Genomic DNA, 26,678 nt, shown 5'->3' with positions numbered 1-26,678 from the left:
ATTCTGTGAAGAAAAGGGACCTCTGGGACTACTTGATCTGTTACAGTATAACGTGTTTGGGAAGAGAATCATGGATCAGGTGTAGCCACGGAGGTATTCACCCCCATTTTCCTACTTCTAGCGCCATCACTGGTACCAGTAGTCATTTTATCGTGATTAAATAATTATTGAAAAAATTATAGCTTTTTTTGTTTTATCAGATAGACTATATATTTTCTGTTCACCCTGTAGATTAGTATTTATAAAAGATTTTCATCCTACCCCATACATAGAGAGAAGAGGTTTTTTTATCTGAACATTTATAAATAACCCTTATTTCGTTTCTTATGCCTATTAATAGTAACATTGAGGAGGCCTCCCTCTATCCTACTGCAGCACACATGCTTCGCAAGCATCATAAAACAAATATAAATAATGTATTCCCAACATATAGACCAGAACATGCAGTGAATTGTGTCTAGCTATTGAACGTCCATACGAAAACAACAACGAAAAACAAATATTTTATTAGTGATTAATCTTTATCTGTTATAACTCCTTTCAGTAGACTAACATCAATCTTATTACTACTGGCTTATCAAGGAATCACGTGCTCTGTGGCCGATAAACTGTGACGTATATTTTTTTGCGGTTTTTCTTCGTTTTTCAATGATAACAAACTTGTCCTGAACCTTATGTTCATTTGATTATGAAGAAAGTGACACAGTTCCGTATCTTATTTTAATGCTTATGAATATTAAAAGATTAAAAAAAAAAAAAAAAAAAAAAGAACTAGTGTCAAAGTACAAGCGGAAATACAATGGACTTTTATTAATTATTCGAAAAACTAATTCGTGATAGTGTGTTTAATTCAGAACGAAGAACTGAAATTAGTTGCACACTCTCCGCTCAGACTGCCGAACCAAGTGTGTGTATGTCGGTTCTAAGCTTCGTAATGTATTGATCCACGTTGAAAACAGCACGCAAACTCGAACTCTAAAACATCAATTGACGCAGTTCATATGATTTAGTACATACACACACACACATAGATCATATTTTGTACCCAGTGCCTTTTCTTATGTGCTACGATTTATTGTGATTTAATAATAATAATAATCAAATAATTGACAATAATTTTATAATACAACTTCTGGTCACAAGATGAATCTTAATTTCATTCAATCTACATTTCTACTTATGCTAGGTAAGTTTAATTAATTCTTGTGCTATTCTTGTACTTATATTCAAAATTACAATAATCTGTCCACACTATTTTTAACTCTTAATTTGCTTTTACTTTTTGCTTGTATAGTATTCTGTGTCACAGATATCTATATTTCTTTTATAAATGATTGTAGCCCTTATTAAAAGTACTGTTACGGATTCGATGTTATGTGGAAGGATGTGTGTTGAAAATGTACATTTGGAGAAGATTTTTAATATCTTTAGCGGTCAAAGTACCTGTTCAGCTTGCATGATACTGTAAAATGGCATTTGTAAATCTATATCTTCTTCGCTCCGTCGCGATTCCCAACTTAAATATTCTTACTGCAGGTTTTTCTTGCGTCATAAAATCTACCCAATATCTAAAATTTAATAAATAACCCCGTTTAAGACAATTTAATCCATTTTAAAAATACATACTAGCTGAACCTGCGCTCTCTACACAGCGCATAATTCATATATGAGCATGAATATCCTTGTTATTCCTTACAACATCTGTACATGTCCCTTTACAGATACAAGTGAAGGATGTTTTGATAAAAATCGGCTAGGGGTACCATACAGGGGATTTTTCGATTATTTTTTCAATATCTCGCACCCCTTGTCTACTTCCGGTTGGAGTTTCTTATTCATTATGATCAGTGTTTTCTTTCTTCTTGTATGCAGTGTGTAATAAGCAAATACATTACACATACAATTATTTATAATGTCACTGATATATGGTGTTCATTGGGAAACACTCCAAACAATAAAGATTCATTTTACATTGTTAGACTGGAGAAATGGTTGTCCTTCGTTTTTCATTATTATTTGGCTCTGAAACAAACGCCTGAGAGATATACAACCACTGTATACAAATATGTACTATTTGAATGTATAACGCCTAGGATATGATGCTTTACTTTTTAAAAAAATTCAACACTTCCAATGTACCCTTGAAAATGTAATAAAGAAATAACGGCTATTTGTTTTAATATTCAATTAGAACTGAACAATCAACCCAAAATTTGAAATCAACGAGAAAAAACGGCACGTTTCTAGGACTTGTGATTTCCGAAATCTCATTGTCGAATGGATTGGGGACAAACATATAAACTTTTCTTGGCCGCAAACATATAAAACTAGCATTTTAATATATAGATTTAAAGAGCATCAGTGAGGCGCTATTTTCAAGGAGGCACTGACTACAGTTGTACAGTCACAAACATTAATAAATGAAGTTTGGAGCCATAAGAAATAATGGCTTCAGCCTCCATTTATTAAAGTTCGTGACTGTACAAGATTTCTCGTGGCACAATAGTTAGCGTTCTGGCTTTTAAAACAAGATACCAAAAATCGATTTTCAGTTAGTGTGTGTGTGTGTGTGTTCATGTCTTACACAAACTTGAAACAGGGACGCAGGCAGCTAAGGGGGGTGTCCGAGGATCCGGACCCCCCCCCTCCTTCGAAACCAGAAATGAGAAAAACTAAGGAAGGATGAAACAAAAGGAAGAATCAGCGTTACAAATAAAAAGCTACAACAAGCTTTTGGTTACTCTTTCTTATGAGGAGATTTGTATTACTTCCAATACATGGTGGCGAATGAGCGGGATATCCCGGAAAAGTCGGGAATTTGAAATTTCTAGAAAAGTTACGGAATTCTCAGAATTTCTAATACTAGTCAGGGAAATTTCAAGCTTTCGACAGCATAGTGCCGTTCTGTAACAGTGTGGACATTTTTTGATAATAATTTTTCGTCATCGCTTCACTGCAGTATCAAACACGTTATTTCAGAATCAGTTTTCTACTGCTCCTTTAATCTATCTTTTGAAACAGAGAGTACTTGATGGAATAATGAAAGCAAAAAAGTTGTGTGGAAAGAAAATTTTGTTAACATTTGATTCAACAGAGAAAGGAATGCAGATATTGTAAAATATTTTACAAGACATTATTGGATATGTACTGTTTATAATAGTGGATGTGTACATTTTTATAATAGTTGAGGTCATAATGAAAGGAAAATTGTTATATTTGAATGAACAAAGGAAGGACGTAAATATTGTAAAATCTTTTTTCAATCCGATTTTATATTCTTTTACTCGAGATGCCTTCATAGTTTGTTATTAAAACATTAACAGATCCTTATTTTATTGTCTTGTTGCCAGTAAAATAGTTTAGATTGATCGAGCTCCTGGTGTGATAACCATAGTATTGGACCCCCAACCCCTTCACGAAATCCTGGCTATGCCTGCTTGAAGGATACCTCATGATTTTAACCTATTAAAGTATTATTCGTATTTTTACACTAAACACGCCAGTGCTATTTTACCAAAATTACTGTAAGACATGTACAATGTGTTGAAATAAACACTTAAATTATCCTCCATTACTACTTAGTGAGCGTGTTTTGTTTGTTTGAAACCCCAGTAAGGGGTACAAAATCTCGAATAATATTTTAAGCTATGGCTTGTATCCCATTTTCAGCAATAGGTGCAGTCTGATATACAGATGGTGATCAGAAAAATGGAAACACCTGAACGAAATTGCAACTTACCAGATTAATATGGTGTCGGGCCATCTTTCGCCTTCAGAACAGCCTTGATGCGACGTGGGATGGAGGCATAGGGGTCGTGAATGGTAGCAAGTGGAATTTTACACCATTCCTCGTACAGGGCATCGGCCAGTTCTGTGAGAGCGGATGGAGGTGGAAATCATCGCCGGAGTTGTGTTTCCAAGACGGACCACAGATGTTCAATTATGTTGAGATCTGGGGATTGGGCGGGCCAGCGGAGGTGTTGAACTTCTTCCCGATGTTCCTCAAACCACGCTGCAACAACGCCAGCTGTGTGAATGGGTGCATTATCATCCTGGAAGATAGCATCATTGCCCGGGAACAACATCCGGACCATAGGATGCAAGTGGTCTCCTAAAATTGCGACATAATCGTTGGCAGTGATTCGTCCGCTAAGTGTGACCACAGGACCCAATGAAAACCATGATATGGCGACCCACAGCATCACCGAGCCACCGCCATGTTTCACAGTTGGGCGGAGACACTGCAGATCATAAGCTTCTTTGGACGTTCTCCACACATAAACACGGCCCGTGGTTGGGAATAGGGTGAAGGATGACTCATCCCACCATATCACACGTTTCCAGTCCTCAACGGTCCAAGTTTCATGGTCGCGGCACCATTTGCGGCGTGCGAAAGCGTTATGGTCCCTGATGAGCGGTTTGGCCCTTGCAACACGACCCCATAACCTCATGTCATGTAATTCGCGACGAACTGTGATTGTCGAAATAGGGTGGGGGAGGTGCTGATTGAGTTCCTCCGTCACTTGCTCCGCAGTGGCACGACGGTTCTGCGCTTTAATACCCGGCGTGACCTGTCACTAATTATTTTCTTCCGCCCACTGTTCCGCTTCCCCGATTGGTTTTCCCGTGTGTTGAGTAGGCCGTCATCACCTTCGACACTGTCCCATGCGACACACCTAACACAGTAGCCACCGCCGTCACACTCACTCCACATAACCGCGCACTAACAATTTACCCTCTTTGAAAATCTGAGAGGTCTCCCATTTTACACTACCTCCGTCTGTTGCAGCCACTGGACACTGCTGTTCCACTGCGCCTGACGTAGTATGGAGACCGACCTAACACACCACCACCAGCGGTCCGGCGCTGCGGGTACCACGACACCACTGCCAACCCATACATCTGACGTGTTGCCAACTACAGGTGTTTCCATTTTTCTGATCACCATCTGTAGTTTCGGCAGTGACAAACTGAAAGAATCAACAAACTGCTTACAAATTATCCCCGGTTGCACCATTGTTGACGATTATAGACAATCGCAGCAAAATAACAACGTATCAAAATAACCTTATAAAACATATAGAGAACAATTTGCGCCACAAATGCTGAAAAATGAGATGACATTTTTTAGTTTTACGTCCGACGCTTATGCCGGCTAGGCTAAAGGAAACTGAACAATGCAGAGCCTGTGACGGGGAAAACATTTGGTATTTGCACCTGGCCAGTCACGTCTTTTAGTAATATATGGATGATTTATATTAATGTACTTACCAGCAGGGGTAAAAGTGGGGAAAACCACGTCCCCTCGCCTTTAAAAAATGTACAACGTGCCCTCGGTTCCTAAAAAAATTACAATGGGCAAAACTTCCTAACAACATACATTTGTACACTTTGTCAATAAAACTATAATTGTTTAACAGAGAAATGGTTGATAAAACACGAAATTTTGATCTTACGCTTCATCTGTACTCTTTCGCTTATAAAAATACTTATATATTTTTTTCTGAAAATATAGGTGGTCTTATCGTCTTTTTGGGTGCAGAATAATACACGTTCAATACTACATAGACGCAATGGCTTGTAGTATTGAAACCCCCAACACAAATTTCTGGGTGCGCGACTGAACATACTAATTGTTAGTTAATTTTAGGGATCTATATAGTACATAATGTAGTAATTAGTAATTGCATTATACGTATTATAAACTACAACCGAACTCCCAGCCGTCTCGCGTATGTCAACGTTTAATTTCAGAGCAATACGTATTTCGTGCACAAGCATAGGCGCTCTTTAAAAACTTTCTTCTTCTTCTCTTGTAACTGACAGTTTCAAATGTGGGAGTACCGGGTTCTTTGTTGGGAACCATTGCCTCCTATATGAGCTGAATGAGCATATGTAATAAACGCATATGAGCTGATGGTGAAGGGTAACTGTCACACCTTCGTGATGTATGTTTGTTAGCGTTTGTTATGAGCAAGCTTAACAAAGATATTTTATTTATTTTATTTTTATTATTCATAAAATTTGCATATGCAATCTAAATTTTATATTCAGAATTAATATATATATATATATATATATATAATTAGTTTGGTTATTCTTTATACATTAGATTTCAAGCAATCATTCTGATATTATTTTATTTTATTTTAAATTTCATTAAGTTTAGTGGCATAACAGAAAACTGATTTTTCTTTTATATATTTGTTGGAAAGTTCTGTATGAATTTTGAAACTTCAGGGAGATAGAGGTTAGTGACCTCTACAGCACCAAAGATTTCCAACCTATAGTAACTAGAAAATACTATAAACAAGATTCTTTCAATGTGTTATAACTATTATAGAAATATATTGTAAGAAAAGGAAAGAAACTCTAAGGATGGACAAAACAAAATTGGCGACAGAAAGTCGCTGAGCAATCTTTTCTTAAACTGTACACACCTAGATACGAATTTTCGAATACAATACGTGAGAAATTGTTTCACTGACCGCGATTTTCACACTTTTAATGGAACCGCTACCTCTCCGGTGGGGGTGGTTCAACAGTTCTGGGTGCCTAGTCAGCGAACCTTCATCAATTCAATTTTCATATTGTTCCAGGGTTACCAGAAGGTACTGATATATGAAATATATTTTTGAATATAAATTCCAACCTCTAACAATTCTTGGACAGATCCGATATCGTTATATTAACATATAGAATCGCGATCCTTACCGTATTTTCTTTATAGAATAGCTATTTTGGCAGTTTCCTATTCTTTGCTTAATTTTTAACTCAGTATGTTGATTCTGGCACTCCCGGCATGCCTTGGAGTGTGATGGAAGGTAGCAGAAGACAATTGTCTACCACAAACAAGTTACAACTCCACCCAAGTTTATAAATGTAAAATAGGATATTCAAATATTGGTTTTCAACTTTTGTTACATGTCAATTGTAATTCGTTAATCAGTAATATCATTAAATATAAATGTAAACAGAGAAGGATATCGGTCACTGAGAGAGGTTGTTTACATTCGAAAAAGAAACAGTAACCGCTAGAGGGATACACCTGTTAGGCCTCTCGCAAGCAACCCTTTGTGAAAGAAAGTCCCTCTATCCTCTGACAATGAAGAAAAAAACTTTTGCAGCCCCGCGGAGGAGGCGAGTTTTGGTAAAAGCTCGCGTTTGTGTGCGTAACAAAAGCAAAAGAGAGTAAAACATTGAGTTAGTTTAAAATCGACTGTCGCCAAAGTCAGACATTTATTTTTTTGTGAGAAACTGAGAGTTGAACTCATATCTTCATACATACATAACTTCAGCAGTAATGATAGAGCTAATTGTTATTTGGATATCTGTTATATAAAGATAATTATTCTGAAGAACTACATTTTATTTTATGCTAAAGTGAATAATCTTTGACGTAAAGTTACAGCTGAAAATGTCTGACAAGTTAACGAATATCAGTTTAGCATACCAAAAGTAAAACACTATGTTTGCATTGCAGAACTTAAATTTGACATCAGTGCAATGTTATTTATTTAAAAACAAGACTGAGTTAAAGATGCCAGTGTGTTTTATCAGCAGTTTCTCTGTAACTGAAACTTTATTCTCAAGAGAAGACAAGATCTAAAGACAGTGACTCCCAAAGAAGAAGGAATTGGACCTCTCCCGGAGAATCATCTGAAGTGAAGTGTAATTACAGTGACAGTGCATCGAAATATCTTGTTTAAACGGTTTAGTGACAGTGAACAGTTGAATTGAGAGAGATCTCTATTTTTTTATAAAAAAAATCATTTAAGGCAGTTATCAAAGTGATTGTTTAAAAATATATATATCTATATCTATATATATATATAAATATATATATATATATATATATATATATATATATATATTGAATATTTAGTGTGTATATATCTATATATTGCGTGTGGTGGTGTTGTGTGTTCAGTAGGGAAATTAAAAATAAATATGTGTGCATTTTCTATAAAGTGTGTGGAATTTTTAATTGAATATTAGCCGCAAGGTGAGTACAAAATAACTTGTATTTTTTTTTACTTTTCAGGCATTTCAGGATATGTTGTGTCTGCCAGAGTTAATTAATGCAAATTGATGATAAATTCACATTTTCTAAATATTAAAACAATATCTTACCTAAGTCAGATCTTCAAGCAGCATTACTGTCCCTAACGGGGCAATGGGACGTTAATATAGAACTCATGTTTACAGGAATGTAAATTCTAACTTTATTTGTAATTTGGCTCTACCGACACTAAATTATTTTTTTTATTTTTTTATATTTGGCTAATCTAAATTTTATTAATTATTTATAACAATTACATATCATTTGCATATGTCGTACATTCCTGTGGTGAGAGGGTGAGATGGTTATTGAAAGCACCTCCCACCTATCTCATGCTCTTCACAAGAATTTGGCGCCCAGCGTGGGACTTGATCACGCTGGTCATTGTGTTACATAAAATCACTCCAGCGTGTTGCTAGACTAAATGCTGCATCTGTCATTTATTGCAAATGAGAATTTATCATCACCAGTCAAAATTAACTATTCGCGAATATATTTTCCCACCTCTGGTCCAAGAATTGTTACATAATTAAGTATGAAGCTCACTAATACAAAAGCTATGTTTTAGATGTAAATAATAAAGGGGGAGGTAATTTTTTTTAGGATTTCAAAAATCGAATTTTAGAGATAATTTTGAGAATTTTAGAGAAAGTTAATGGTATTGACTCGGTCACAAAAGAGAAAAATGGATGAAAATCTGGTATTCTTAGATTATGCACAAAGGTTGAGTCCTTCAGAGGAAGACATGATAAATGTCCAAGAAATAAGTGAAGTAGCAACAGGTGATAGGAGAGAAATATTAGAAGTTAGGCAATCACAAGGTGATAAAGTAGAACGTAGTCAATAAGAGACAGGAGATAAAGAGAAAGCTAGGCCAAGTAATCCTGTAGTACCACCATTAGGAGTAAATAGTGAGGAAATGAGAAATCTAATGGAATTTATAAAATTAATGATAGTTGCTTCACAGAAGGAAATAGAACAGAAAATTGATAGTACAAATCATAAGTTATTAAATAGATCAAACGAACGCTTGCCAAAAAGAAATAGAAAGTAAACTTTTGCAGGTTGAAGAAAAATTAGAGAATACAAATACAGAAATTAGAAATGCGCGTAGGGATTTTGAAAATGCTCACAAGGATTTAGAAGACTATCTAAAGCTCTCGAAAATACAAAGCAACAGTTACATAATGATCTTGAGAAAACAGTAAATCAAGTAGATGGTGCATTAGGAAAGGTAAACGATAGGATTGAGGCCACTGAAAATTCAATTGTAAGTGTTAGGACAGAAATAGGTTCAAAACTAGTCACATTAGAAGAGAAAAATGACACTATTCAAAATGAAATAGTTCACACTAGATCAGAATTTGAAGATAAGTTAGAAAATGTAATCGCAGGACAGGTCAGTTTGCAAGAAGACATAGAGAAAAAAATTAGTGAGGCCAATACAGTGTTCAAGCAAGATGTAATAGAAAAAGTGCAAAATTTAGAAGGAAAACTTATTGCATTAGATAATGTTACCAACAAGAAAGTGCAAGAATTATGTAATTCAATAAGCAGGTTACAAGATAGGACACAACGCGAAGAATGTAGGGGAATGCATGTCAATAATGAAAATACAGGCAATGGTAATAGGTCAGACAGTGTAACCTTTCAATTAGAACAGGAATTGCCATCATGTTCAAGGGCAGTAGGTGATAATACGTTCCAACCAATAAGCTCACCACCTGCACAGTCACTAACTCAGATGGATAGTCAGGTTGCCTTGGCAACGGCTATGAATTCCTTTTTACATAGAGATTTAAAGTTACCATGTTTTCAAGGATTAGAAGATGAGGCCCAGACTTATAGCTTCCTTGTTGACCTAGATAATTATTTTGAACTAACTGGTGTCAACACTGAAGCATGTCTGTCCTTCATCTCTCGCACATTAAAAGGTAGTGCCTTGCAATGGTTTAAAGTCATGAGAAGCAAGATTGTTACATATTCAGACTTTATAACAGCATTTAAAGCCACATATTTGAACCAAGAGAGATTAGCTGCTTTAAGAGTAAACATATTGACAAGTCAATTCAATCCAAAAGTACACAAAAGCGCATCGGAGTACTTGCTCCACTTGCTACACTTAAATGCGGTCTTAGACCCTCCCCTTGAAGAGAAAATCCTGTTAAAGGTTCTTCCGCGCCAACTTTCGCCTTCTCTTTTCAGAATTATAATAGCCGCAAAACCAGAAACTATTTCAGAATTACTCACGCTTGTGACGGAAGTTCAGTATTCATACCAGGATAGGATTAATGTCCCTCAGAGGAGGAGCATTAATATGCTAGAGGTCACACGTGAACAACACGAGACCACACAGCCACAAAGGAACAATCGTGTTCACAGACAAAACCGTGGTCCTTACTCTAGAAATGCAAGAGGTCACGTAGAAAGGACTGAAAGAAATTCCAATGCAAATCAAGAGACCTCAAGAGGGCGTGGCCGAAATACTGAAAATCAATTATCCAGAAATAACAGACACAATTCTCAAAACGCATCTCATCAAAACACGAGACCACAGAGAGGTATACGGGGTGTAAATACAAGGAATTTTTACAGCCGTAGTAGTAATAATAATAACAGGAACACATATGATGACACAGAACAAATTCAAGTATTAGAAACATATGACAGCAGACAAACTTCCAACACTTACACAGCACAAGGAAATACAACCAGTGCAAGGGAAAACAATCTCAATGAACAATGAGAATTTCCAGCATGCACTGAGGAAGAGTTGATACTTGACATCCGAAATAACGAACCCAGTATCCAACTAGTGGTCCAACCCCAGTGCGTGCTCGATGACAGTCAAAACAGTAATAATGGTAGTATGATACACAATGAAAAAGAAACTTCATTGAAGATTTTAGAATGTAGGTCATTAGAAGAAAAAGAAAATTGTGTCACTTGTGCAAAGATAATAGAAAAGAAATATTTTGATCAAAGTAGTGATACAGAAAATAACTCAGTTAAGTTAGTATTAAAAGATGGTAAAAGTGTGTTAATTAGTAAACCCGTATTTGAACAAGCAAACGGAATATTTGATGATTTGCTTGATATTCGAGACGAGCCTGTGACTCGAAACAATATTATACATTTACCGGAAATTAATGTAATGATTTATGAGCAGTCAATCAATGCATTGCTGGACAGTGGATCATCAATCTCAGCATTGAGTGAAACTCTTTGGAATACAGTTAAGGACAGTAATCCCGCACCACCTTTTTTGAAAAGTAACAATATGAAAGTTACTTCTGCGTTTGGTAGAAAGGTAGCTGTTATATTGGGGCAAACTCTATTAGCATTGTACATTAATGGGAAACTATTTCACACAGTAGGGATCATAGTGAAAAACCTTAATCGTGATTTAATCCTTGGATCTCAGTTCTTTGTAGAAGCACATGCTGTGTTAGATTATTCTAGAGGATTATTAGTATTAAATAAGCCACACACTGTAGAAATAAATTTTCGAGACGTGGAAGTAGATAACCAAGATTTAGTATTGAGGTATATAGAGGAGACAATTAACTGTGATGCTGATAATGCAATTACGGTAGAGAATTTTTGTGAATTAGAGAGACATGATGAATTGCAGCAAATGGTTTATGGCAATTCAAGGAAGCAGCTAAATGAGACTGACCCCAAGCCACAATTGAAGCTTAGAAAGTTTCCAACAATCAAAGAACTGCAAGAAAGAGTATTGTCACCCTCAGAATGGTTACAGGTGGATACGAAAACCACTGTAGAAGAAATCCACGAACATGTAAACGCTTATGTAGAACTTAATAATGATCAAAAGGCCATGTTAGCTTCTTTGTTAATTAAACATCGTGATATATTTGACAAGAGACCTGGAACAATCAAAGGGTATGAACATTGTATTGAAATAATTGATCCCACACCCATTAGGTCAAAAATGTACAATTTTCCCATGAAATTTCAGAATCAAATTCGGAATGAAATTCACAGATGGCTCGCGTGGAAGATAATAAAAAAAACACCTAGTAGCTATAGTCATCCATTTGTTGTTGTAGAGAAACCAAATGGACAGATTCGTCTGTGTGGATGGGAGGAGGCTTTCGCAAGTTATAAAAGGACAGACCGACAAACCATTGGTCCCTCTTGACATCTTACAATCACTTAGTAATAAGAATTGTTTCAGTAAACTCGATATAGTTGAATTCTTTGTAAACGTGAAAGTCAGGGAAAAAGACCAACAATTTTTAGGTTTCGTATATGAAGGTATATCATACTGTTTCATGAAACTACCATTTGGAACAAAAACCAGTCTGTCATCGTGCATCAGAGCACTTGATCAAATTCTTGGAAATGATGTCAAATCATTCTGTAATACTTATGTTGATGATACGATTATAGCATCTACTAGCTTCGAAGAGCACCTGTCTCATTTGGACCAGGTGTTGACCTTATTGAAGGAAGGAGGAGTTACACTCCGGCTAAAAAAATGTGAGTTCGCGCAACCAAAAATTAAGATACTCGGTTTTGAATTGTCTCAAGAAGGAATTGGCAAGGACGAGAATAAAATTAAAAAAGTAATTGATTTTAGACCACCTAAGAATGTAAAAGAGTTACGTAAGCTGTTAGGTTATTTAGGATTTTACAGATGTTTCAGTGCGAAATATTCGGATGTCTTGTATCTGTATGAGTTGCTAAAGAAAAATGTTAAGTTTAAATGGAGTTCACAGCATCAGGAAGCTCTAAATAAAATTAAAGAAGTATTTCAAGAGAAAGTAGTGCTTAAAAAGCCACTACCTAACAAAGAATTTATTTTAGAAGTAGATGCGTCTGATCGAGCGAGTTCCAATTTGTTGTATCAAATAGACGATGATGGAGAGAAAAGAGTGATAGGAATGTCCTCGAGAATATTTTCTGGCCCTCAGAAACATTACACGACGACTGAAAAGGAACTTTTGGCATTGGTTGATGGGGTAGCAAAATTTAAACACTATTTGATAGGAAATAAATTCATAATACGTTCAGACCACGAGGCCTTAAGGTTTATTTTACTATGTAGACTCACCAATCAGAGAATTTTAAGATGGGCACTCTCATTAGCGAATTTAGACTTCAGTTTTCAGCATGTAAGGTCCCAAGATAATATGGCTGATTATCATTCAAGATATCCACCACATAGTAATGTTGAATTTGACATTGAAGCCAAACCAGTTTTGAAAGAATCATTAATGGGTATCTTAGAAGAGATTCCATGTGAAATGAGAAGTTTAATTAGCATGTTACCTGAACTACAAACTTCAGATTCATTTCTAGGTTCCATTAAAAGACAAGTAGAAAATGGAGAAAAGAATGGTAAAGTTTGTGGGAAAAGCCACCGGTATGAAATATTGAATGGTAGGCTATGTAAGAGAGATAACATGGGCATACGCATATGTATCCCGGAAGTCTTAGTCAAACCTTTATTAAATTATTATCACGAACAAAGTGGACATCTTTCAGCTAGTAAACTTGTGCCTCAGTTGACAGAGAGTTTCTTTTGGCCAAAGATGCGCACTGTAATCAGGAAATATTGTGGCTCATGCTCCATATGCCAGAAGGCAAACCCTCCTACTTGTTATTATAGAGGTCCTATGCATTCAGTTATAGCACAGAAGCCAGGCGTCTTTCTGGGTGCTGACTTCTGCGGTCCAATCACTAAGGGATATGGTGGTTATCAATACATATTAGTATTTTTAGATGTGTTTTCAAAATTAGTAGGTCTTTATGCTTGTAAGAGAGCAACTACATCCATTGCATTACAAAAATTGAGAGATTTTCTCAAACTATGCCCAAATGCAGAAATGCTAATCACGGATAGAGGGACCCAGTTCCAGTCCACACAGTGGAAAAATGCAATGAAAGAATTAGGAATTAAGCATGTTATGAGTAGTGTTTACTTTCCTCAGGGAGAAATTGCGGAAACAGCTGTAAAGTCTACAGTCCGTATGTTACGTAAATATTGCTCTCATAACCAAAAAGAGTGGCCACGATTACTTACTAAAGTGGAAAGGTGCTTAAATACAGCAAAACATTTAAGTACGGGATTTTCTCCCTATGAGCTACATCTAAACATCTCACAAACAAGTGATATAGCTCGTCTGTTTGAGGTACCAGAAGTGGACAGATCTGCTGAAACCAAGTATTACGTGGAGATTGCGCAGAAAAACTTGAAGAAAAAGGCGGAAGCAAGAAAAGCATACTTCGACAAGCATCATCGGCTTGTAGAGTATAATATTGGAGACCTTGTACTCGTTCGTCTCTTTCCAAAATCAGATGCTTTGGCAGGGGTGTCCAAAAGGTTAATGGTTTTATATAGTGGCCCCTGGAAAGTAGTCCACAAGACAGACACCAATGTCTATACACTTGCAGACCTCAACACAGGCAAGGAGATAATTAAGAGAAATGCTTTTCTATTAAAAAAATATAACATGCGAGAAAATACACCTGGAAAGGAGAATGCAGAAACGTAAATTCTCAAGATGGGAACTCCAACGTATCATGGGATACATAGATCTTAATTAATTAGTATTTATATTATTATATTCACACATATAATCACATTAGCTTAAAGCATATTCCTATATATATAGTATTGTTAGTAATATAGTTTTTCATACAAGTCTATAGATAGATAGGTAGACAAATACGCATAAATTTGCTAGGATAGTTGTATTTTATTAATTCTAATCAAAGTGTCATATATAGTATTCACTCTAGGTAACTCTATTCATGTTTAATTAGCATAAGTGAGAACGTTGTGATATCTTTTCACAAGTATATCCCAACCTTCCCAAAGGGGGATTTGTTATGAGCAAGCTTAACAAAGATATTTTATTTATTTTATTTTTATTATTCATAAAATTTGCATATGCAATCTAAATTTTATATTCAGAATTAATATATATATTTAATTAGTTTAGTTATTCTTTATACATTAGATTTCAAGCAATCATTCTGATATTATTTTATTTTATTTTAAATTTCATTAAGTTTAGTGGCATAACAGAAAACTGATTTTTCTTTTATATATTTGTTGGAAAGTTCTGTATGAATTTTGAAACTTCAGGGAGATAGAGGTTAGTGACCTCTACAGCACCAAAGATTTCCAACCTATAGTAACTAGAAAATACTATAAACAAGATTCTTTCAATGTGTTATAACTATTATAGAAATATATTGTAAGAAAAGGAAAGAAACTCTAAGGATGGACAAAACAAAATTGGCGACAGAAAGTCACTGAGCAATCTTTTGTTAAACTGTACACACCTAGATACGAATTTTCGAATACAATACGTGAGAAATTGTTTCGCTGACCGCGATTTTCACACTTTTAATGGAACCGCTATCTCTCCGGTGGGGGTGGTTCAACAGTTCTGGGTGCCTAGTCAGCGAACCTTCATCAATTCAATTTTCATATTGTTCCAGGGTTACCAGAAGGTACTGATATATGAAATATATTTTTGAATATAAATTCCAACCTCTAACAATTCTTGGACAGATCCGATATCGTTATATTAACATATAGAATCGCGATCCTTACCGTATTTTCTTTATAGAATAGCTATTTTGGCAGTTTCCTATTCTTTGCTTAATTTTTAACTCAGTATGTTGATTCTGGCACTCCCGGCATGCCTTGGAGTGTGATGGAAGGTAGCAGAAGACAATTGTCTACCACAAACAAGTTATTTGGTATTTTTTTTTGCTTTTTAACAATGACAACTCCACCCAAGTTTATAAATGTAAAATAGGATATTCAAATATTGGTTTTCAACTTTTGTTACATGTCAATTGTAATTCGTTAATCAGTAATATCATTAAATATAAATGTAAACAGAGAAGGATATCGGTCACTGAGAGAGGTTGTTTACATTCGAAAAAGAAACAGTAACCGCTAGAGGGATACACCTATTAGGCCTCTCGCAAGCAACCCTTTGTGAAAGAAAGTCCCTCTATCCTCTGACAATGAAGAAAAAAACTTTTGCAGCCCCGCGGAGGAGGCGAGTTTTGGTAAAAGCTCGCGTTTGTGTGCGTAACAAAAGCAAAAGAGAGTAAAACATTGAGTTAGTTTAAAATCGACTGTCGCCAAAGTCAGACATTTATTTTTTTGTGAGAAACTGAGAGTTGAACTCATATCTTCATACATACATAACTTCAGCAGTAATAATAGAGCTAATTGTTATTTGGATATCTGTTATATAAAGATAATTATTCTGAAGAACTACATTTTATTTTATGCTAAAGTGAATAATCTTTGACGTAAAGTTACAGCTGAAAATGTCTGACAAGTTAACGAATATCAGTTTAGCATACCAAAAGTAAAACACTATGTTTGCATTGCAGAACTTAAATTTGACATCAGTGCAATGTTATTTATTTAAAAACAAGACTGAGTTAAAGATGCCAGTGTGTTTTATCAGCAGTTTCTCTGTAACTGAAACTTTATTCTCAAGAGAAGACAAGATCTAAAGACAGTGACTCCCAAAGAAGAAGGAATTGGACCTCTCCCGGAGAATCATCTGAAGTGAAGTGTAATTACAGTGACTGTGCATCGAAATATCTTGTTTAAACGGTTTAGTGACAGTGAACAGTTGAATTGAGAGAGATCTCTATTTTTTTTATAAAAAAAATCATTTAAGGCAGTTATCAAAGTGATTGTTTAAAAATATATATATATATATATATATATATATATATATATATATATATATATATATATTGAATATCTAGTGTGTGTATATATCTATATATTGCGTGTGGTGGTGTTGTGTGTTCAGTAGGGAAATTAAAAATAAATATGTGTGCATTTTCTATAAAGTGTGTGGAATTTTTAATTGAATATTAGCCGCAAGGTGAGTACAAAATAACTTGTATTTTTTTTTTTACTTTTCAGGCATTTCAGGATATGTTGTGTCTGCCAGAGTTAATTAATGCAAATTGATGATAAATTCACATTTTCTAAATATTAAAACAATATCTTACCTAAGTCAGATCTTCAAGCAGCATTACTGTCCCTAACGGGGCAATGGGACGTTAATATAGAACTCATGTTTACAGGAATGTAAATTCTAACTTTATTTGTAATTTGGCTCTACCGACACTAAATTATTTTTTATATTTTTTTATATTTGGCTAATCTAAATTTTATTAATTATTTACAACAATTACATATCATTTGCATATGTCGTACATTCCTGTGGTGAGAGGGTGAGATGGGTATTGAAAGCACCTCCCACCTATCTCATGCTCTTCACACGTTGATAGATTGAATTGACTGGTGGTCCTGATGTTGTTGTATTTAAATGAAGAACTAGTGACACTGGCGATGATTGGTTCCTGAGTGAGCCAATGGTGGTTGTCTGAAGTGGTCCTCATAAGGGTGGTGGTCCTGATATTGTTGTATTTAAATGAAGAACTAGTGACACTGGCGATGATTGGTTCCTGAGTGAGCCAATGGTGGTTGTCTCAAGTGGCTCTCATAAGGGTGGTGGTCCTGATATTGTTGTATTTAAATGAAGAACTAGTGACACTGGCGATGATTGGTTCCTGAGTGAGCCAATGGTGGTTGTCCGAAGTGGTCCTCATAAGGGTGGTGGTCCTGTATGTAATTAGAAGATGTTTTCAAGGTATAGCTTTTGTCATGTCATTCAGAATTTCAGTAAGCATCGACAATTTGGTGAATTCATCTGCAGCTTTTTGTAGACGTGGAAGTCTGTTTTTGAAGGCTTTTAAAAGTTTAAATAGCTGTAAATCTCTAAGGATGGTCAGAAGTTCTGTTCAACTAGGTTCTGTATCAGGCAAAGTATCGTTTTTTGACGTACCATGTTTAGAAGTGAGATTAATCATTGTTTTAGGCACAGTTGTCGTCCTCTTGGCATAAGTGTCTGCATGAGCTAGGGCCGGCCCGGGGGCCACAGAAGGTGAATCAGATGTTAAAGCAGGAAATTCTCCTCTAGATGGTGTTTATTTGGTTTGTACGTCTTGATATTAATTTAAGGAGAAAAACCGTTAAATTATCAATGTCTTCGATGAACCAAGCGTTGCTGAGAGAAATAATATATCCTGGGGAGCTACATGTGTGCTGCAAACACCATTATTAAACATTTCAGATTCCGAATTAAACATTTTACTTCTAATAACGCAATAAATATACTTGGGTATTGTACGAATTTATTTTAAAACATTGTAATATTGTACTGGTATTTTAGACTCCCATCTAATAAGCATCTAACGCATTAGGAACGCAATATATCTTAAACCTTTTAAAAAACCTCGAAGTTTTCAAGAAAATTTTAAATTTTCACCTAGGAAGTGGGTGCAATTATCTTAGTTTAATGTTTTCTGTATATCATTATTTTTAAAGAAAATCAGGCTTTCGAATAATATGAACATTAGCGGATCAGTTACAGGTCCGTATCCACGGGGGGCTAGGGGATCCCTGCCCCCTAAAATGTTCACTGCCTCCTAAGCTTGCAAATGTACTATAATATGTTTCGATCGGCACCTCCCAGATTTCTACCGAGCCCCTCTATACAAGCTTGGCTGGCTACAAGCTTGAGTCAGTATAATGCCCAGGATACAACACACTAATCTGTCCTTGTGGAATACAATGCTAAAGTGAAATAAATTACTCTTTACTCGACAAATCTAAATATTTATGTATTTTATATTTTCAAATGTTCTTTATTTTAGACTACATTCAATTTGAGCTAAATGCTATATTTAAGCCTATGCTTCGTAAAATTTAGCTCGTTACGACGTCTGGTTTACTGAAACAAAACCAAATTCTTTCACGTGATGTACATTGTGACGTTGATGCATGATTCGCTATACGCTAGTGACATTGAAGAATACGAATATGCATTACTCAGTATTTGAACTAGAAGTTAGTACATATCACGCCATGACTTACATAAATCTCCAACGTGTTGTTTCAAAGAAGTGGTCCGGAAGCGCAAATCATCAATCCGGAACCTTGCAAATGAACTATATTTGACTTTGATACTGTCTGCTTCGTTTTAATAGAGATTTTCGGTTCAATTTACGCGTCTACCGGTCCATGTGAGAATATAGCAACACGATAGATCTTACCGGTACTGAATGACAAACCGATGAGTAAAGCCTGGCTGCGTTGACAAGGAAACTGTCACTGGCGTCTCTGGCATGTAAAATTTGGGGGGACATCAAAGAAAGTTATTTAAATGGTACTCCTTAGCCCAACCACTTTATTATCTTCGATTCCATTTATTACCTTTTTGCTTATCTTAACTGACCCCCTAAGGTAGATAAAGAACTGTTATAATCCTTTCACAGCCTTAATATTATATTCCAAATAAATATAATTATTATTATTTATAAGTTATTTTGTCGTTAGTAAATAAATTAAATTAGAATAAAATATTGGGGGAACGCGTCCCCCTCGTTCCCCGCGTCCCCCGCCAGAGACGCCTATGGAAACTTTAAGGATAATTTGGGTTACTACTAGTGATTGGTAGTTCCGGAACGATTCGTTCCAATAGAACGAATCATTCGCTGGAACGAAGAGATGGAATCTCTGAAAGGAATCGGATTGAGTTAAGCTGAATCAAAATACGGATTCACTCAGAGGAACAAAAATACGAATTCAGTTAGTGTCAGTATAGTTGATGTATTGAACCAGTGGATTTGGTTGATGAAACCGGAAGACGAACCCAAATAACACACGGGTGGATCCAGTTGATGAATTAATACGGGTAGAATCAAACAAAAGCAATATTTTAATAGCAGAGGGCACGAAATGACTGAGAAGCAAATGTTGAACCTATTGTGCATGCCTAGAAACAACCAATCTTTCATTCCTTTTAGTGTCATTTCTTTATGTAGAGCTAAAAATCAGGAAAAAAATGGGACCTTCTTCACATGACTTGGAACATAGCAGTACATACAAATCTATATATCCGCTTTCCTCACTTAAAATCAACTTTCTTAGTTCATAAAACTGGTTTGACAAGTTTGGTTAAAAGGAAAAATCATACTAAAGAACCATATAGATCCTCGGAATTATTCAGTTTATCGGAACCAAAGGATTCGATCCCAAGAAGGGATTTTATGTTTGGAATTAAATGAGAGGAATCGATTCCGGAAAGGGAATCAAGCTACCTATCACTATTTCCTACCTCAAAGATTGGTAGCGGAATGTGGTCCAGAAAACTAACAAGAATGAGTTGGGCATACGTGATATGTTAATAACACAGATGTCTTACCATTCACTGATTGTCTGTTACGCACCTTTGAACATTTTTAATTATTTAACATTTTTTTTAAAACATCCAAATAAAGTTAAATTCCTTCCCTGGCCTGCTCAATCTCCGGATCTAAACATCATTCAACATCTATATGGTTCCTTTGGAGACGCCACTGGTTTCCGGCTCTATCGTCTCTCATGGGACTGGGTGATACAGTTAGTAACGTCATTGCAGATTTTGCTGTGAGGGAGGGGGACAAGATAAAATTTCCCACGTAAAAATTCCACGATTTTTTTATTACTGTATTAGTATAAACAATGAAAAGTATGATCTCAAAACTCATTTGAGGAGCAATTCTCCCTACCCTTCCCTGTCCAAAGGACGCCCCTGTATAAGCTGCACGCGAGATGGCTACCATTCGTGACTTCTTACCGTAGAATCTGAATCACATGAACTGCCACCAGGAATCGAAGCCTGGTTCTCCGCACACAGGGAGAGAATAACAACCGTATAGTCACAGTGCAGCTCAATTTTGGAATTTTCAAGCCTTATAAAATGAGGTAATATTTTTGATCGAAACTGAGAGATTGATGGGGAAAACTTTCTCAATTAAAATTTCTAAATTCATAACAAGTTACCTCGTAAGGAGTGCAAGAGAGTCCTATTTACACATAGAACACGTATGTAATTAATTAATCTTTTGGTGTACTTTCGAAAATAGTACGCGTGAAAAATAATGATACTCCTGTTACTTACTATTTATACATTGTTGCCAACCCCGGAAAACAAAATTATCGATTTTCGTCTTTAAAATTATCGTATATTACAAAAAAATATCGTATATTCGTTATGAATGTGATAATTATAGAAACAAGTATAATACTACTAATACTATCAATAAAATATAATAAACTTACCTTACTAATGACATTTTTATCACACCCGTTGCCTTAGTTCTACCTAGTTGAGTCTTGTTAGTAATTTTAGAATCAGCAAACGCACTTGTAATCATTTACATATCTTAAATGATGATCTGCCGTGTTCATAGAAATATTGTGTTTGCCTCCCCCCCCAAAATAGCATTATTTCAGCTCGCCTACCTTCTGTATACAATGTGTAAGGAGTAGACGTGGATTATGAAAAATCGAGTTTCCTTTGGGCAAACCCTACACGTTTCACGGCACTCAAATACTTTTTTTTTCCTTTTTTACTACAGTCAACTTAGCAGTAAATTCGGTTCTGGAAACTTTACACCGAGCTTTATACACATTATCAATAATAGGCTCTAACCAGTCCTTGAATACAGCATCAATTAACCACTCTTTCCTGAAGTTTTGTTTTAAATGCTTAAGTTTCAACTCACCTCATGCCTTTAGCTTCTTTTGTGGATTGGATGACCCTTCAGGATCTCTGTCACTTTCCATAGCTATTTTACGTGTTCGCATAAGTAATTAGGAAAACATTAATTTATTCCAATTTCCACAACCATTTCCACACAATAATTCTAACTTCTTTGTTTTATACATCTATAGGCACTCACACTCACGCGCGTGAATAACAGAGCCTTCTATCCGACATTAACATTATTCCCGCCTCCCTGTAAATGCAATTGAATTTAAAGAATGGATGCAGGGTTACCATTTGCCAATTCTCAAATCGTTATTGATTTATTTCAGCAAGAATGATTGTTAAAAAATCTCAGTGTGTGTGGGATTTATAATTCTTTAATGCCCACCTACAATTTATTTGCACATTCAAAACTAAAAAAAAAAAAAAAAAAAATGTGCGTTCTAAAATTATCGTATATTCATGTATTATCGCAAGGCCATTATCGTATATCGTATTAAGGCTTAAATTACCGTATATGATGATAGATTATCGTATGGTTGGCAACCGTGTATTTATACAATAAAACAATTAAATTAAATGTCATGCTTTTTACTTGAGGTAACTTGTAGTTAGTTATAGATAATAAAGGTGTTATTTTTACTGGTTAATACAACATTCTAAACATCAGACCCTTGAGATTGATGTTAGTTCTTCTAAGCGTAATGAACATGTTAACAACATAAGTTCACTCAATATTTTATGGGATTTGTGTCCAATAGCTTAATCTGCCATCTATGATATATCATGTTTAGAATATTAATCTTTCTTAGAAATTGAACCTTTATGCACTATTAATGCTGTGCCCTATTCCTTGAGTTGGTTTTGAGCTTAACCTCCCTTTCAGCAGGGAGGCTATATCAGACGGGACCTACTGATTAACTGGAATCCGAACCATATGAACGCCCGCCGGGAATCGAACCCGAGTCTCCCACGCCAAAGGCGCGTAAGCTAACCGCTTAGCCTCGAAGGAGCTCTGTCCTATTCGTACAAAAAATATAATCATTTCTATGATTATAAACATCAACATTCAATGTTATAAATATGGCGCATATTGGGAATAGCTCGGCTATTGATATTTTACGAGTAAAATATATCCCCTCGCAGAGTGACACATTAAAAAAATATATTTATTTATTTTATCAACACAACAGGCATATGCCCAATTAGAGTGTTAAAATATTATAATTCATTTAACAACAGTTTTTTTTTCAGTGCTTTACAGGATATCGTTCACTCATCGAGTCAAGTCGATTTTGAGCTTAACGTCCCTTTCAACAGCAAAGTTATATGAGACGGGATCTACTGATTACGTGAAATCCGAACCACATGAGCTCCCGCCCGGAACCGAACCCAGATCTCCCACACCAAGCGTACACTAGCCCCTTAGAAACAGAGGAGCTCTTGTACACTCATGTCCAAAATGATTGTCGCATATCTATAGCTGTCTTCTTGTAAGATTATAATTTGATAATGATTTTGCAGGGTACTTTTAATACTGATACTATGTGTATAATCGGGAATGTATATTTGTGGTAAATTTCATAGCAAAAGAATTATAAATACGAAAATTAGAATGAATAAAACAAAATGTTGCTAAATGGACAAGAAAGTTTTATTTTCGTTTTATTGTTCTTATTTACTGCTGTTTTGACATGAAATTTGCCACATACGTGTCTTTGCCGATTATACACATACTAACATTATAAGAAATACCGGACGAATTCGTAATCAAATTATATTCCTACAACAACATATTTATAGACATGCGACAATAATTTTGGACATGAGTGTACATATGCCAATTTCATCATGTTTATGACATAATTTGTTATAGAAAGAACATCTTCTCCCGATTGGTGACTTCGGCATTATGTTGGTTCTAGCCTTTTTTGCAATAAAAGAAACCTGTATTATCCTTTCTAGTTCTAACTGAAGGAAAATGGAAGTATAATGAAGATATACCGCCTTATGCAGAGTCGTTTTGATGTCTGATTAGCGTCACACTAAAGGCCTGACCACAGCAGGAAACAAATGTTAGTCGAACTCTTTAGTATGGTACTAATCACACGTCAGAACGACTCTGCATGAGGCCCATAAAGTTTAAACAATCGAATTCATTTTAAACTATTTATTTGGAGAAACACGAGATCAGCAATATTACGTCTTTGTTCTGAAGAGTAAATATTACAATTATCTATTAGCGTAGTAAGAATTTCAGGTGAGGGATAAATTCCAGTTATTTTGAATACCTTAGAAATTTAGATTGAACTCCTTCAATTTGTTGGTGATATTTTTGTTATGAGAGGTTCCAAATCACGACTGCATATATTCCAACTTGGTGCGTACATATACATAATACATTTTCAATAGTGTTGCAATATTTCTGAAGTCCTCACCACTACTAATTATGAATCCTGATAATTTAAACGTATTATGAGTAACATTTTCTGTGTGTTTAATGAACGTTATTTTCGGGTCAAATGTAACACCTAGATCTTTAACTGTATTAGGTCTACTTATAGAAGTATTACTAAGCTTATAATCATATTGAAGGGTACTTTTGTTTTTGCTGAATGATAATACGTTACATTTGTGTATATTTACTCCAAGTTTATTAACTGAACACCAGTTCGCAATATCTTCTAAGTCATGTTGTAAATCAAGACAATCATGCACAGATTTTATCTTGGCGTATATTTTGAGATCATCAACGAACAATTATTTTTCACTGTTATGTATATGATCTGTAAGATCGTTGATAAATAATAGAAATAGTAAAGGGTCTAGGTTGGAGCCTTGTGGAACTCCTGATAACGTAAAATACTTCTCAGATTTAAATTCTTTATACACAACTCTGTGCTTACATTCAATCACATATAATGAAAAAAAATGGTGAGGGCTGAGGAAAAAATTATAATGATTGAATTTGTTTAACAGTATTTTATGACTTACTCTGTCGAAAGCCTTCTCAAAGTCAATACATATTACGTAAACTTGGCATCCTTCATCTAACGAGTTAACTATAAAGTCAGTGACTATTGCTAGATTAACGTAGTAATAAGGTAGAAAAACATAGATGTACGAGACATGTTTTTGAACTTGGTGCCTATATTGTTTAAAAGTAAACAAAGCATTATTTGTGCACTCTTTTATTTCCACAGAATGTTATAAACTTTAAACTACTTCTCCATATAGTTTCTACCATTATTAAGACATTTGTAACGGGAAAACATTCTGTGTATCCATTCGTCATAGAAGGATACCGCCTGTTCTTGTGTTCAGTAGAAAGATTTTCACGATCGCCGTGCGAACGATTTCCGAAATTCTAAGTGTTCTGCCACAATTTTGTAAAGAACTTATTCTCCCTCTTCTTTTACTTTCCGGGTTGCTTATTAAAAGTGAGTCCCCTCGCCTGTCTCTGCTTTTTATAGTAATTTATAGTATAATTGGATCCCATGTTAAACTTTGAAGAACGCAATAGGTGAGGGGACTCACTATAAATAAGCACCCCGGCTAGTAAGAGGCGATGAACTCACTATAAATAAGCACCCCAAATAGTGAGAGGTTCAGAGACAGTTTATCAAGCGTCCTGTTAAGATAAGTACAGAAAGTGGTTTCAAATCGGTCTGCAGCCTGCTCGCAATAACCCCTGCCAATTCTGATTGTTCTTGGCTAACTACAGAGCATTTTAAACCAGAAGAGAATTTGTAATTGTAATTACCATAACAGATTCGCCATTTTGAATTTTGTAATTTTGACTTAAGATTCTGAATTAGCTGTCCTAACACCCCCCCCCCCCACTGACAGTATGTTTTCTTCTATGTTAAATGATTGTTTTCTATCTATGCTTGCAGATCACTCCTAACGTTCAGAGGGTGGTTTCTATCCTTAAACCCGCACCATTGCCGAAATAAAAAAAAAATACATGTCTATTATTATTTTTCGATATTCTACAAGTATGCAAAGTTTCATTCAAATCGATGAGTTACACTTCCGTACGTCTCCTTGTAAGAGTCAGACTCGTACAGCATTAAAAAGTTAAGTAAAAAGTAGAAATCTGGAAATTTATTTAAAGACTCTCTTGTCCTGAGTTCGACGTTTTGTTATTATTGCTCCTATTCTCGAACTTAGAACAGAGAGTAACCATACCTGTTTGTCTCATATTTGGAGTTTTTTTATTATTATTAAACGTTTTAGGATTTTAGCAAACCATTTATAACATTTAAAATTTTAAATATTTTTTTCTGAACTCATTAAGAATTACTTCTGGTTTTTCCACAGGTATCTTATTCTTCTTTCGGTATGAATTTCGAAGAGTTTGTGTAAGACTTAAGAACTACTATTACCCTCGACCAGAAGATGTGCCTGCAATATTACGGAAAGAAGTGTGTTATGGTGAGTATTGTATATGATAATATCAGTTGGATATTTAGGTTATGGCGTAATTACCTGTGACTTACTGCAAACTGAGAAGACGCATTGACTTGGCATCCAACGACGGTTTTCTGAAACTAGGCTACAACCATTCAAACAACACTCATTACCTTGCCGGCACGTTCTATATTCTGTAATTATTACAGTTCAAAATCGGGTCATTCTTTTTGAAACACGGTATATATATCCTATCCGCCCCGCAAATACATTAACAAATAAAGAAATTTGAAGCATTTGGTACTGAATTTCTACAGTCAAACTTCCAGGAGAACGGATAGGAATTCCATAAGGATTACATGCAAAGGAAAAGCCTATTGATTCCTGTGTAGCACTCGGATATATTTTGATAGAGTGATTAGGAATTTACCGTCTATTTCAATGCCGAAGCTGTATGAAACGTTTCTAGCATTTACAAAAGGTTAACAGTGATCGATGTAAAGAGACAACATTAAGGGTAAAGATATACCGAAGATACCTCGGTCGAGATCGAGGTTTAAGTCTCGCGGTCGCTACCTCGA

General features: G+C 35.4%; 1 protein-coding gene across 2 annotated transcripts in view; it reads left to right on the top strand.

Moving 5' to 3' along the window:
• The first annotated feature begins 749 nt into the window (after positions 1-749).
• The window catches only part of LOC145672947 (inactive pancreatic lipase-related protein 1-like), a 144,079-nt gene continuing 118,150 nt past the window's right edge, over positions 750-26,678 (top strand). The window contains exons 1-2 of one of the 2 annotated variants that reach the window (XM_081742197.1): positions 750-1,186; positions 26,008-26,121. In XM_081742197.1, the coding sequence (XP_081598323.1) occupies positions 1,144-1,186; positions 26,008-26,121 (157 nt within the window). In that variant the 5' untranslated portion in view covers positions 750-1,143. The remainder of the gene's footprint in view (positions 1,187-26,007; positions 26,122-26,678) is intronic. The other variant, XM_081742195.1, reaches the window with a different exon arrangement.

This window comes from Thermobia domestica, chromosome 16 (genome assembly GCF_964235325.1).
Source record: "Thermobia domestica chromosome 16, izTheDome1.hap1.1, whole genome shotgun sequence".
NCBI lineage: Eukaryota > Metazoa > Arthropoda > Insecta > Zygentoma > Lepismatidae > Thermobia > Thermobia domestica.
Note: the sequence above shows the minus strand (reverse complement) of the source record. Positions and strands in the feature narration are given on the sequence as shown.